The sequence below is a fragment of the Falco naumanni genome, chromosome Z (genome assembly GCF_017639655.2).
Source record: "Falco naumanni isolate bFalNau1 chromosome Z, bFalNau1.pat, whole genome shotgun sequence".
NCBI classification, from domain to species: domain Eukaryota; kingdom Metazoa; phylum Chordata; class Aves; order Falconiformes; family Falconidae; genus Falco; species Falco naumanni.
In genome coordinates this window covers 59,781,483-59,796,815 of record NC_054080.1, presented here as the reverse complement: position 1 = coordinate 59,796,815, position 15,333 = coordinate 59,781,483, and the positions used below count along the sequence as shown (strand labels likewise).

Sequence of the window (15,333 nt, the reverse complement as noted above, 5' to 3'; positions counted from 1 at the left end):
TTTAGCTTATAAGATCTTTTTTCCTAATTACACCAGTTGTTAAAATTAAAGTTAATTTTTAAAATGGTAATATTACAACACAAGACACAGTGTGAAAGAACATATATACTAGGAGTGCTAATATAATACCACTACCTTAAGTCTTGCATTTGATTCTTTTCTTCTTTTAGCTTCAGAGAGTTCATTCTGATATTCCTGTGCAAGTTCCTCATCCACGTTTAGCAACATTGCATTTGGGTTCCTCAGTTTTTCAATAGTTTGCTCAGCTATTCCTTTCTCAATAGCTTCGTTAATTGCTATTACTGCTGCATGCACTAAAATTAAAAGCACAATCCTGAATTTCAGGAAGCAGAACATTCAAAACTGTCAGTGTTTCAATTTTGCTTTATTTGAAATGAATGTTTGATGTATGTTCATCAATTTACATATTCCCCTTCAAACACCCCGCTCCTAACGCTCCCCCTAGACGGCAGCAACAGAAGTGCTGTTTGCTCAAAGGTGGAATGTTCCATGTTTGCTGTTCTCCCAACTAGGGTTTACTACTCTACTGACAGAAAATATAATAGGGGTTGCATTTTATTGTTGAAGTCCTATGTCATTTACAAGGCAATTATATGCAGGAATCAAAAGCATTTTCGGTAGTTTTTCTTTTAAAGCTGTTTTTGTTTCCATGAAGGTATGAGACATATGAAAGTATTGTCTAAACTAACTATATCTGAAAGATACTACACAAGAATAAGGAAATTCAAACTCCATGAAAGTTGTTCTCTGGAAAACATAGTTAAGACATCTGAGGCAGGGTGCAGCCCTGCACACCATCTCTAAGCCTGCCTAGGATGAACTGGCTCCCTTCCTAACTGAAGGTCTCCATGAGCAGTTGGGAAACCAGAGAGCTGGTAGTGTAATAGTCCTTAATTCTGTCACCTGCAAAGGCACAGGACAGCAAACCTTAAATGGGGGGAAAAGAACATCCAAAGGTCTCTGTGGAGTTCCCAAAATGTTATGGCACAGGAAAAGGGGAAGAAGTGCCCTAGGACTCACCCCAGCCATTGACAAACTTAAGTGTTAAGTCTTTCCTTTGAGAAAGCTTCAACTACTGAACAAACGTTTGACTCCAAGATTTTATGAGTCAGAAATGCTCTTGTTTTTTCACATAGCAAGTTTACATTAATGTGCAAAATCAAACCCACATGCATCTGAATTAGTAAAGTACTGTAAAGTAATGGCTAACACACCCCTTCCGGGTGTTCCCAGCACGCATTTGGCCCTAAGATCAGTCTAGATGGAGTTTCACTAGAGCTACATTTTATCTGGACCTTCATGCCAGACACCCTGACAACAGTCTGGCAGCACATTCATCTTAAAGTTTTTTCAGAAATTACTATATAATGAATTATATTTTATAAATGTTTATCAAGATCCTACCACAAAGGAGGAACACAGTAGCTACCCATTGATCACCACAGCAGCTCGTCTAGATTTTACTTTCATGCCATCAGTGAGATGTGTGGGGAAAACCACAAATCCTGTATTTCCATTTCTATCAGTATTTAGATGCTATGTGGCCTTGCACAGTTTTGCAAAACTGGAGAAAAGCATCCAGTAAAAAGCACTTTTTTGGATTGTTTAGCTGACTGTCTATATATCTGAGCTTAGATCCTTCAGTTTCTTTCAGTATATGAAAAAATGAGGGATACTTGTCAACAATTAGAAAAGTTGAGTTTTTAGGAAAAAAGGGTATACAGATTTATGAAAGTGGAACAGAAAAGCAGACTGTTGGAAATTCAACATGGGCAAACAAATCATGAAGTGAAGCTACATAATCCATTGCTTAGCATTAAATTAATCTGAAAAAGTTGTTCTAAAATGATTTTGCTCTAGCTCATTCAGCACAGCATCAGATAGGAAACAAAAGCAGCTGGCATGGTGGAGAAGCAAGCAGAGACATGCTGGTTCCTTCGACACTGAACTTAACAAGGAAGTTCAGATTAGACACAAGGAAAAGGTTCCTCACTGAGAGGGTGGTTGGTCACTGCGACAGGGTCCCAGGAAAGTGATCACGGCACCAAGCCTGTTCTTAGTCATATGGTTTAGTTTTAGGTTGTCCTGTGAGGAGCAGGGACTTGGACTTGAGGATCCTTGAAGTCCCTTTCAACCCGAGATATTCTGTGATTCTACGAACACTCAGATGAACTTCAAGGGGCTAAGAGAAGACTTCCATTCTTAGACACAAATATCACCCCCACATCCTCATATAACAAAACACAGAGAGGATGTAGTCTCCCACAGTTGTGCAAAAGGCCTCACTGATAATTTGAGCTAGCAAAAAGCAGTCAAGAGATAGGTTCAAGGTTAGGAAAGGTGTGAACAGGTATTGGCGGATGTTGTGAGACCATCTACCAAGAGCAACAGTGAGAAGCCTGACTAGACTTTAAAGAGTAGTCTGGAGGCATGGAATAACAGTGAGGATTACTTGCAGAATAAATTCAGTTTGAAAACACTTAAGCTTACTCTTCGCATGCTGATTTCTATGATTACTGACAGTGCAGCAGGAGTCATCAGCAGTCGTTTCACTTCATATCCGCTTTTGCTTGCTCCATGTCAGAAACAGGGTGGTAAACTCTTTCCTCTGGCAGGATCTCCACCACCCAACCTCACTAGTGCATAAGGATTCCCATAGCAGATGTTTCCTGTCCTGGGGCAGGGCACGTTATCTACAGCACACTCCTTGCCCAAAGAGACAGAACCAGCATCAGGAAACCCTGCTTTTCTACGGAAGACTGAAAATACTTCAGAAGGAAACCTTACATACTCTATAATAAGCTTTCAGAGAAGGAAGTTGCAGCCCTTTCATCTTCAGGGAAGGAAGGTCAGTCACTGGAAAAGTGCTTGGTAGTCACTAAATCACTGAAAATTTGCTCAAAAATGAAGACAAACCATCCCCACTTCCAAAGGCAGTATTTTAAGACCTAGCTTTGCAGAAGCATGCACATATTAAGCTATAGCAGGCTCCAAAATGTACAGCACAGACAAATTGAATCAACATGAGGAAGTGTGTTTTAAGTTAAGGACTGGAAATTTCAGCACATTAAATAACATCGTGAATCAGCTTGTTTCAGTTACGCTACTTTGCAAGGTTTGACCAAGTTGCAACGGAACTTAATTATAATGCAGCCTTCATTCCTCCCCAGTTCCACATGCACAGTCTGCAATACTGTTACTGGTTTGGATCCATGACTCACTGTGCCATTGAATATACTCAAGCTAGCCCTTCTGTTATTCAGTTTGCCCCTCTGAAAAAGGCTACGATTTTGAACAAAATAACTAGAGCTCAAGTGTGGATTTGAGTGGACACACTTCATTTCATGTCATTTCAGTTCAAACTATTTTAAGATATGTTACTTCAATCAGCAAAAACTGAAATTGGGAGAAAAAACAGGTTTACAGGAGGCTAGGCTTCGGCAGCAAAAAAGCATTTAATTTTGTTTTTCAGTGAAAGCTGTTCAGTACAGACTCAAAGAACCATAGCTGTGCCCCTAAAAAGGAAAAGCTTACTTCAGTTGCACCAGCGGTACATGTCCTTCAGCAGGGTTCTACCATGCTGTGGGTGACAACAGTGGTCAGACAGATTGAAAGCTGCACATGGAGGCAAGTGGTTCCTTCATGCATGCACGACCATATGTGAAAGAGTCCTCACAGCAGTGTGATTGGTTGTTTGAGGTAAACTGCAAGAGCCCAACACAGGAAGGAGGCACAGAGAAGGCACCTCATTCCCATGGCTGTCTCCACTGTGCCCCCTATGTAGCAGAGGGGCACACGTAGAGCTCAATTCATTCTGGAGGAGCACTGGCTACCAAAACATTAAATCCATGCAAAAGACTGCAAGAAGTCTTTGTTTCTGGTAGCACTTCCTGTGGTTCAGTGGAGGTACTCAGAAATGCAGACTGAAAAATCTTAAGAGGTCTTGTAGCAATGATGCAGTGTGCTAGTGAAAACTTGCTTGTTTTTCTTGTTATTTATTAAAAGGTGGCAAACAAGGTGAATTGAAACACAGAAAATATTTTGTTAGTATTCTGTCAAATTATCCAGCAGAAAACAGAGTGAGAACCACACTTACATGCAGCTTCGTCCACTGATAATTCACTGGCCAGAATCCCACCAATTTTACTAAAAGATGGCATCTGTATCCCGTACTTCTCTAGCTCCTTTCGCATGTTGCTGATTTCTTCCTCTGTTCACATAAAAGAAAGAACATCAGAAGAAAAACATAAGAATTTCATTATGAATTACCATACATACAAATACAGTGCAATTGTTTTGAAAGAGCTTGTAGCCAGGGCTTCTTAGCTGTTTTTCCTCCTCATTTTGAGTCAACCTAAGACACAACAAGTATTCCATGCCATTCACTCCCTCTGTTTTTCAGACCAACATTCATTTCAAATAACAGCCTCCCACCTATTTAATTAGAATGTGTTTAGAACAACCTTGCGGGAGGAGAAAGACCATAGAAGAAAATATGTACAATGTTAGCAGATTTACTGGGTGAAGAAACCATGTAACATATGATTAGATAAGCAGTTTGTTACCTGTGAAGTCTACTTTTCCCAGTAGGTCCTGGATCTGCGGTGCTAATCCTAGTTTGAACAGATACAAGCTGTAAAGAAGAAAATTAGAATTTAAAGTCCTGCATGTGGTTGAGGGACTCATTTTGTGTAGAACAGAAAAAAAACTTTTAAGAAGCTTGTCCTTTAACCCCTGACTTCTATGGGCTGATATGGAATAAGTTAACCCTACAGTTTTCTTTATGCTGTATTTTTAAGTCTTGCAGAAAGAGAAGTCTTTTTTGATGTTTCAAAGGGTCTCTAAGAGAGAGGCACTGTCAGTGTATATCAGATCACAGGAGATGTGTAAATATGTAGAAAACCTTAGTGGAAGACAGTTAAAGCAATTCAAAAGCTAGTATTGGGCAGGGGAAAGAGGGAATAATTAAGATGTGAATGCGCTTCAGTATGGCTTATAGCTTTGGATTTATGTAATACTTTGACATGCATGATTACATCCCTGTAATTAATGGCTGAAGAACACAAATCACTGACACCTTTCTTACTAAGTGTAGAGGAACTCGTACCTGTAAGACCACCCAAGCCCATCTCAAATACATTTGTGTCATTAGCTGTTTAGCTTTTAGAAAATTAAGAAAGTTAAATTTAAGTGCTATCCGGGACCCAATATTTATGTTTCAATATAGCATACCTATAAAATACTTACATTCATTATTCCTAGAGCTCTGGGGTGCTATCTGAAAAAACAGGTGACTACATTCACATTTTCTCAATATCTTCCAAATACAACGCATATGTTTATCTACAAGAGACTGCTGTTCTATAATTTACCAGTGAAATTCCATAAACAAGTGAGTTTTGCAAGAAGGGATCAAAAAAGTAGATTTTAAACCCAAGCTTTACATAACACATTCCTCCAAAAGGACTACTTTGCACCTCTTTTAAATGACTTCATCTCAACTTCATACATTGCAAATGTGCATTGTGGCTTGGGGTTTTTGTTTCTAGAGTGGCACATTTTTCTTGTGTTTTGTTGCTGGGTTGTTTGGGGTTTTTTTTTGCTGTTAGCAAATTACAAGATGAAATTTCAAAGCAAGTATTTGTAGCTGTGACATTTATTTCAAAGCACACAGAATCAGCACTTCATCTTCTATGCTACCATAGATAGTCCTCTGTCCTGTCATGACCTGGATGGATAGAACAACACATTTCATGTAGGTTGGATGCTCTTTTGACTGCTACGGACCCTCAAAATCATTGCCACTGCCATTCTCACCTTTCACAGCAGTCTTCAATGCACGTTAGCTATAGCAGAAAAAAACCTCACATGCCTACAGTAACAAACCAAGTTCCTCTGTTATCCTGATCTGCCTGCCAGTCTTCCCTTACGGGCTTTTAAAGAGATTTTGCTCTAAGTTTGAGATGGGGACACGATCCTGGCTGAAGTGCTGTGTGTAATACAAACAGTTATGGAGACTAGCAGCACCACAGGGCTATGCTGGCTCTTTTTTTGTTCACCACAATAAAAAGACAGAGGAAGAAAAAGCGCCAAGAACATTAGGGACTCGCATTTTTGTTGTTCAGCACTTCCAGGAGGATATTGAGCCACGTACATTACTTCCTACGCCCCTTTGGACAAACTTACGAACCACCAGGTGGTGCTGAAAACGTGCTCTGAGCCTTGAAGGGAGCACAAAGACACTTCTATTCTGTATTAAGGTGTAATTTCACTTGAAACAACTTGCTTAACGCTTTTATAGTTTAACTTAAACCTCAGGGAACCCACATAAAATCAAAATCAGGAGGTCCTGGGATTAAGAAAGCTGGATATGAGGCATCAGGAGCAGGGGAGAAACAAAGGGGAAGGGGCAGTTCGCAGGTGAAGTTCCCTTTGTCTATGCGGAGCTACAATTCAGATCAGACAGAGCTTCCTGGGTCTCATTTTGTGCTTACTTCATTTATAACATTCCATAAAAAACAGATGTGTAAATAGTGCTTTTTTCCCTTTTTTTAAAAAGATGTGATTGTTACTCTACTGCTTCCTAGGAGAACAATGTTTTTGAAGCTGTCCATCTTCAGAGGGATAGTTTGTCCAGGATATAGCAGTGATCTCCTTGCAAAGTTTAACTGAATTTTTCAGGGGGTGGGGGTGGGAGGGTGGGAATAGTCTCATGAGCACTGCTATTTATGAACAAGAATCACTGTTACCATCTCCATTTAAATGAAGAAGTTCTTACCCTCATTTTGTCCAGGAACAAATCTGTTTTCACAAGAAAAATAGTGCAAGAAACAAGAACTATGCCTTTGTATTTTTCAAGTTGGGCTTTAAGTATTGATGTTTCAACAAGAGAAAAGCAAGTGGGCAATTATATTCAACAGGAATATAGAAATTGTTTGCTGAGTTGCTCCTTCCTGGCCAGAGCAGTACTGTGTTCGACAGTACAAGTTGTTCCACACATTGTTAAGTTCAAATACTTTTCAGACTTGCACCAGGAGAGATCTTAAAAATACGTTTAAACCGTCTTGCTTAGAGTCATCATCTATCTTCAGACCCTCTAGCAGCTCAAAGATCAGCAAAACCCCAAATAACCACAGAGTTTCTCTATGAAATGTTATGTTTCAGGTGTAAAATAGACCCTTTGGATAGATCAAGCTTTTTGCTCCTATTACCTACAGCTAAGGCTATTTCATTCTTCTTAAAGAGGCAATTAAAAATAATCTTATCAATTTCAAGCACTTAAACTATGTACACTGATTGTGCAAAAATGAATTAACATAGGGAAAAAATATCTAACTACAGATGACTTCAGAATTTCCAACAACGTGAAAATATCCTTTCTGCATTAAATTTACCAGTTTTGTTGGAAAGCTCAAGAATCATGTTGCTTTGCAGCAATGACTTAGTAACAGCTAAGAAAGAACAGGAAGTAGGTCAGACCCTCACCTCTGAGAAAGTGCTCAATTTTCCCAAGTTTAAGCCTTTGAAATTTGAGCATGTGCTCCAAGATGCACTAGAATTCAGCATTTAAACCCAGTGGTGATTCTTTCTATAGCTGTCATGTACATATGCTACAGCTGCAAAGGTGAAAAGCCTGCTTGCAATTGCTCTTTCTAGATGTTCTCAGGGTCCGGCACCACCAGCAACAGGGATATGGACTTTTCCAGGGTTCGTGAACCCAGTACGAGGATGCTTTGACAAATCCAGAGGGTAGAGCAGTTGGGGTACATGGCGTGGAGCCAAGGGGACAGACACCAGTTACAACAGCAGCAGAAGGGGAACAGAACTGGACTCCTGCACTCAGCATTCCTCTGATACCAGCCTGACTGGAAACACTGCTGGCCAGGCAATTGCCTGTCCTTCATTCTGTGGTTTCACAGACTGCTTTCAGCGTAGGCTGTGTGCCATCCAATACCGACACTGGAGTTTGATTTGAAAGACTCCAGTGGAGGACTTCGAACATGCCTCTTAGGAAAAAGCATGGAAATCAGTGAAGCTCAGCAGCAGTTTCTTTGAGTCTTCCACCCTGCACGGGACACAGGCACAAGGCCCTAAACTTTTGTGGGAAAGCATCATAAGCGAAAGCATTGCAAGTCTATTCCCCTTCAGTGTGGCATGACATATTTGATATGAAGTCCATTTCTAAAATAATAGCTTGTAAGTATAGAGCTAGAACTTTTTCTTGTTATACAGCAAGAAAGAGTAATTTAGTTAAGACAAACTTGGAAGTGAAGTCTAAGGAACAGAGACTAATACTGATACTGGCATAAATCCTGGGGCACATCAAGATGGAGAAATGAAAACTTCTACCAAAGGTCAACCCATTGCGAAATTCAGTTCTAGATGAAGAGAGTTACTGCCATTGCAATGATCTGGCAGATCTTAAGAAGGTATCTGACTGACAGGCTTATTGTTCATGTAGCATTCACAACCACAGCTGATAAAGTCCTCCTCCATATTTGTGGAAGGAAATACTGGAAAAAGTGTTCTTCCACCCCCTGCTGAACATCTAAGCCAGCCTATAACATGGCTGAAGGTGCAGACAGCCCACCACGTCAGCCTGAGCTGGTTGACAACACAGTCACACTCATCCACTTCAGGAAGACACTTGTGGACAGAAGAGACTGCACTACCAAATTTTAGGTAAAAGCTACCCACAAAGAGCCCTGATGACACTGCCCAGTTAATATTACACCAGACATCATAATTTCAAGTGGCAACACTTGTTGAAGATGACCAAAAAATACCAGGGCTTGTCAACTCCCAACACCTAGCATTTGAAAGAAACAATGAACTTCGGTGACATGCCTTATTTATTGGCTGTGAGTGCACATAGAGGGCGAGACTGGACACATTTCAAGGATTAGATCTTAAAAAATTTAAATTACAGCACATATTGAATAGTTTGACCTGTAGCCCTGCAGCAGCTGATGTGCCTTTCAACACCATTAGGAACGTAGAAGAGAGTTTGGGGTGTAACTTAATTACGTTCTCTGCAAGCCTAGTTACAATAAAGTAATGAAGGGAAAAGGTCTTCACATGCAGAAAACAAGCTAGGAGAGAGGCGAGAGGGATGCACTGTCTGCCAGCACCACTGCCCCTCATGCAAGGGACACCACAAGGCAGTTGTCTGTTACTTTTTGTGTTAAACTTCAAGAAAATCCTTATGGCAGAACACACACACAAAAGTAATCAAACCCTACTTTCAATGGTGTGGCCAAAGCCGTCCTGCCTTTACATTCATGTTAATACAGCAATTATTTGCTCCTGTTTTTGGGCAGAAAGAGGTCAGTTCATTACCATTTTCACTCTGATGAGCATGTTTGCCTCATGGCTATACTAATATTTTGCTAAGGTTTTGTTCATTTATTTGGTTTCTGTTGCAGTATGTGTTTTGAAATGCACTTTGTGAGGGGGTGTACTCATTGAGAGAGGGCTGCCTGCACCAAATTCAATGGTCCTTCATTTCTGTTTCGAAAATAATTTGTCCAATAGTCCTGACTAGATTGGGCTTTTGTCATTACTTTTTTTGAAGGCAATGAACTTGTAAATTCTGACAGATTTTCATATACTGGTTACCCTAAAGCCATGTCAAGACTTACAGTCCTATAATTGGTAGTTACTTTAACTTTTACTCTCGTCACCGGTTACCTTAGAGCGTGAATGCAATATATCATCCTAGGGATGTTTTTCCTGTCGTAGACATCTGTAGTCTCTGGATAAAAGATCTAAAAACAAAAGAGCACACAGTTAAAGAAGACTACACATTACTGAGCAGAAAAGTAGCCAAAATTAGGTCTTCATGGAATCATATCTTAAACTTACAGAATTTCAGCTATTACTTCTATACAGTTATGAATCAGGTCTCTTCTGAGGTTATTTTAACTTTATCATTAGTTATCATAAGGAAGAATTTAATAAAGCCTAAAAGCTACTTAATAAGAGGGAAAACAAGGAAGATAAGCAGACAGCATTTCAGCAAGTTTTTTAGAAAAGGTCCTTTGGCACAAGCTCAGCCAGCAGGGCTTGTCCTCCTACAGACACCTGAAACCTGGGATGCAGTTACAATTTGCAGCGTCTCATTGCAAACTAAACCTATCAAGTATGGTTTAAAAATGCAAAATTCTAATTGCCAGGACTGCTTACTTTGTGAATACATCATTTACTGAGAAGGATATTCAGAAAGAGGACTATTAAGCAGTTGAGCCAAAAAGACACATCATAAGTTCCAGTTCTGGTTCTACCACTAATTTGTTGCTGGCCTTTGTCCAAGTCACTAAACACTGTTTCTCCACAAAAAGAAAAGACTTAGCTAACCATGTGAGTTGGCAGCGTGCTTCCAGCCAAGGCCAGGCACCCCGGCTGCGCTGTCCCATGGTTAATAGGACCAGATGGAGTAAGTTAGGAGCACAGTGCCCCTCTTCATCGTTTGCTCACAACAGCTTTGGGAGGGAGACTCAGGAAAGCTTTTGGCTATGACCATCCTCTGCAACTGAAGTGAAGCCTTTCAGAGGAGAGATGGCAGGGTGGAAATCAGCCAGCTGAGCAGAAGACTCTAGTGAGAGGAAAAAAACCCTGACCTCAGAAAGGCAAGAATGTCTCCATCTCTATGGCATTTCCGATAGCAGTCATGGGTGCCCTGTTCTGCTTATGGTGGGCACCTGCAGCACGTCTGCCAGCAGTGACTAGCTACTAGTCCCTGCAGCCCTTCAGACAGCCGTCTGAGCATCCCCACAGCGCCTGACCCACAGCGCACTAGGCAGCACCCAAGGGCAGCCTGGGCAGGAGACCGCTCTCCCCAGGCTGCATGCAGGTGCCCAAGTGTCCAAAGAAGCAGAGTAGGTGTTTCCACACAGCCCCTTTTCAAAGGATTTTCATCCAGAAAAAGACTCACTGATGCCCAGAAACAGCAGCAGAGCAGGGGAGATGGCAAGTGAAGACCTACAAGCAGGAAGATAAATAGGTGAGAGGTGACCCAAGAAAGCAGCCGGCAGAAGAGGAGCAACAGCACAGCCACGCAGATGTACTTGAGTGTGCAAGGACAGTCTGGAAACAGGATAGAGGCAGACAAACTGGGACTTTTTATATTAAATTAAGTATATTAAGAGGAAGAGGCAGCAAGAGACACAATGAGAAGCAGTAACCTGAAGGAAGCAAATATTTAAGTTTTGTGTTTTATATCATATACCTTCCAGGCCCCAGAGATTGTACTAGCAATAAGATATAGCTAAAACACTGCTAGCGCCTCCGTTTGCCTTCCCACCGGAGAAGCACCCTGTACATTTCCACCCACAGCACTCACCCACAGCAGCCTCAGCCCATGCACACCAGCAGTGGCACATAACTGATGCTCCCACTGCTTTCATTCGGCATTACCTTCTCTTCAGATTTGTTTCCCGAATTATCCCTTCCCCACAGACTTACTGTAAGCAACTGTTTATGCTCAAGCAGGTAAAAGGGGATCCCAGTAAGGCGGTGCCTTAAGCCAGTTTCTTTGCTAACATTTAAAGGCTTACCTTAGGCAGACCAATGGACTCCATTGCTCGTAACCACTGTACAGTGTTGTCAGTGTGCCGAAAATGAAGGCCAGATCTCTATTGGAAACATAGAAGGAAAAGGTGATAAAAACCACACAGATTCCTGAATTATTGATCTTGTTGCCTCCCAATTTTATATCCTGCAGTTTAGTTCAGGGAATTTTCCCTTGTTTGAACCTCAAGACCAAAGCATCACAGCTGCAATCCTGCTAATGAAGCATCCTAACACATCAACAGCCCCAACGCTGTCCAGCTCATTCTTTTATTTAAAACAAGCCCGATTTGTACCCATTTAGGTGGACTGTGACTGAAGTGGCCATTTGCACAACCCTTCAGTAGTTTTGGGGAGTAAAAGCTGGCTGTCAAATATCAGGAACCACTACCTCCAAAATGCAGAAGCAGTAACACGGCTCAGGACTGCTGTGAAGGAGAACAGACAAGGAGCTCTTAGTCTTTAGATCTACCCAAATACCTGACTCTCCCTACAGCCTGTGCAAGCAACAGTTAAAAGAGCATTAAGTAGGAAAAGATTTTAATTTTTTTCTTAAATTTTTAAAGAGGCAGGGTAAAGGGGAAAAAGAAGCCCGAGTTCAAGTTTTGGAGATTTTCAAGAGAAACATTTAAATGTAACCAGGATTTTCAATCATGGTTCTGTTAACTGTATGGTACCTAGAACAGCTGAATTTCTCAACTCTCAAACAACAGCCAGTGATTATACCTTAAAAAAATGTCTCTTTCAACTTTTTTCTGTCCCCTCTACATTTTGGGATAGTGCATGCTATAGTGGGACTACTGCATATGCATATATCCATTTCTATATTATTGAGGCTCTTTGAGTTAACCAACAGGTCCACAGGTAGCAAGTTAAGCTTTGTTACTATTAGCTTGGTTTTTGCTTCTCAGTTTTAAATTTGGTAAAATGAACACACAGATCAAATGAAGTGAGTGTTCTCCCATTCAAGATTCAGAAAGTTTGGAATAGTTATCAAGTTTATTTACTGAATTGCTTTTGGCTTCTATTAGTAATGAGAAATAATGGTATAAATGGTAAAGCTTGTGTTCACCCTGGAGTGTGAAGTGGAATTTGTTCAGCTTTAAACACATTAAGTGACACTAACATTGTTCTTCTAAGAGTGAAATATTTCTAACTTTTTGGGCTGGTTTCGTAGTGCTGTATGTCATCCATCTAGTACCAAGAGTCTTATGAAAGAGATGCTGAACATTAACCAGTCATGCATGGGTATCTTCTTTAAGATTAGGAAGACAGACATGACATTGCCAGTGAGAGAATGAAACACTTATTACCTTATAGCGTGCCTGCTCCACATCATAGATCTTTTTGTCTGACACTACATTAGGGGCAAAGAATTTCGCAAGTTTGGCAAGGTAAACACCATTTCTTAAGCCTTCCTCCAGCTCCGTAGTTGGGGGCAGCTCTTCTTCCAAGCAGATTTCCATCCATCTACAGAGACATCATTTGAGAAACACTGTTATTTTTTATTTTAGTATAAGTGACACCTTTCACCCATAGCAATTGTACTTTTAACATCACTGCCACAACATAAAAGAAAAGGGTGTGGGCCAAGGAGAAAAATACCTTTGTCACATGGCAGGTCAAAATGACTACAGAACCATATCTGCACTGTGTGATCAATAACCCGTAAGTAACCAAACAACGTGCTTTGAAGTATACATAACCTAAGGGTCTAACTTAGATCTTTTGAACAGCATCAGGTTTTTAAATAAACAGTAATTTGTGTTGAAATCAGAAGAAAACATGAAGTTTTGGTGATGTTTGCATTTAAAAACCTCTGTGATAGCTATGCCAGGGCTGAATCTCAAGAGCACCAAGGCCAGCAATGTGCTGGGCAAGGCTGGTTCCTGCAGCTGGCATGCTCTGCAACCCAAGCTCACAGCAATACTCATCCCAGTACAGAGCACTCCTGCGGCAAATCTGTATCCCACACCACACAGCAGCTCTTCCCATTCACCCATGGGAATGGTGCTGGTGCAAGGGATGAAGCTTTTTCTTGAAACAGCCCAGTGGTACTTCATGCACTTGAGATCTGCCTGGCAGAGAGTTGGCTGAAAGGTCCCTACCGCCCATTAGGTGGTATTGGCTTCTCGAACTACTAAATCCTTCAAGATGGTAAAAGTAGTTGGTTTTGAGACTCCAGAAGTGATAGATACAGTACTAGATAGAAAACTGTATAATTAGTAACACATAAGCAGTTCAGAAGGCCAGTAACCGACATTAAACCGAGGTACCCAGTATGTTTATATTGAGCAGCCAAGAAAAACTGCTACCGAAGCACTCCTAAAAAAAGGTTAGCATCCTACTCACTGGACCAGAAGTTCTTTATGCTGATGGTCTAAGAGTTTTGGCCCTGAAATATTCTCTTTTTTAACAGCTAAATCACAAGGGCTATAAATCTGGTTGGTTCTTTCCCAATAACTTTTTTTTTTGGTTAAGTAATCTCTGCTGTTGCTAAAAGAACATTAATACCAGTACAGATGGACAAGAACAAAGCTGAAGACATGAGTTGTCTTTACTTACTGTTGCTAAGGTAGCGTTGCTGTATGCTGCATGAAACAGCATTACAAATCTAACATCACCTCCAAAAAGGTGACTTCAGAAACCAGAAAGCTGGGATCCAAGTTGAAAATGAGCAGTTTTTCCCACACCATGGAGAAGAAAAAAGCTCACTATATAATTTTGTTCCACATTAATACTCAAGACAAATTATCTACTCCATTACACTTTTGTTAGAGGACATATGAAAGTTGTTTCACTGAAGCACAGACTACCCAAGCAGGTCTTCAGGAAACAACCAGCTTGTTGGTGTTTCTGGAACAATCTCACACAAAACTGCATGGGGCAAGAGTCATTAGGAGAACTGTAGTTTGCAGTATAAAAACTTCCTCATTGAGGAGAATCATATGACAAGTTCCCTATCTCCACCATGCATTGCATGTTTGTGTGTTATGGGTCCACGCCAAGGCTCTCAAAAATCATCCTTATTAATGATATTTTACATATTAAATAGATACACACTAGGGTAAAATGCCACAACTTTTGTCTTCTGCAAAACAGAGGACAAGGAAGAATAAACAAAAAATGTGTACTCCCAGAAAATGTGGGTTTCACCTGGGCCAGTTAGCTCTTTATAGAGAATTTATTTCCTAGAAAGTGTCTGCTAGAAAAAGTTGTGCAGGCAGCAAGGGGAGCTTGCTGAGCCACAGGAGGTATTTGCCATGAGCTAAAGATGACCCTGTTGTCCAATAAACCATCTCCAGTGAGATGAACTGCATGCCCCCAGAGCAGTGTTTGGTACCTTGGACCAGATCCTTTCCCTTCTAATCCTCAGTTTTCTTATGAAAATGTTTTTCTGACATCTTCAATTCAGGCCACCAAAAAAGTTCTTATTGGAACTGTCTTTGAAGATACACACATCCCCTCCAAAATTGCTTTCCTCCTTTCTGGTACAAAAAAAAGCTACTTACACACAACTTTCCCCTGGCCCAAAATCAGTGGGTGCATGATGTCTCCCTAAAAAGCCAACCAAACCTTGTTGTTTGCCCTTCCATCACGTTTTCCTTCACCATACAACTGAGCTTCACCAGCAGGAACAGCTCAACGTGTCAAGCACTGACCCAAGCACTATGTTTAACAGCCATATAGTTAAATGTCCATTAGCAAAGCATCACATAGTGCTAAGGAGAAAGGGCTAACAAC

General features: G+C 40.9%; 1 protein-coding gene across 4 annotated transcripts in view; it reads right to left on the bottom strand.

The window, feature by feature from the left end:
• IQGAP2 (IQ motif containing GTPase activating protein 2) overlaps nucleotides 1-15,333 on the bottom strand; it is a 127,298-nt gene that overhangs the window by 49,582 nt on the left and 62,383 nt on the right. For all 4 annotated transcript variants that reach the window (XM_040579117.1, XM_040579119.1, XM_040579118.1 and 1 more), the window contains exons 3-8: nucleotides 12,903-13,059; nucleotides 11,577-11,654; nucleotides 9,712-9,788; nucleotides 4,587-4,654; nucleotides 4,118-4,231; nucleotides 136-314 (exon numbers count right to left, since the gene is read on the bottom strand). In XM_040579117.1, the coding sequence (XP_040435051.1) occupies nucleotides 136-314; nucleotides 4,118-4,231; nucleotides 4,587-4,654; nucleotides 9,712-9,788; nucleotides 11,577-11,654; nucleotides 12,903-13,059 (673 nt within the window). The remainder of the gene's footprint in view (nucleotides 1-135; nucleotides 315-4,117; nucleotides 4,232-4,586; nucleotides 4,655-9,711; nucleotides 9,789-11,576; nucleotides 11,655-12,902; nucleotides 13,060-15,333) is intronic.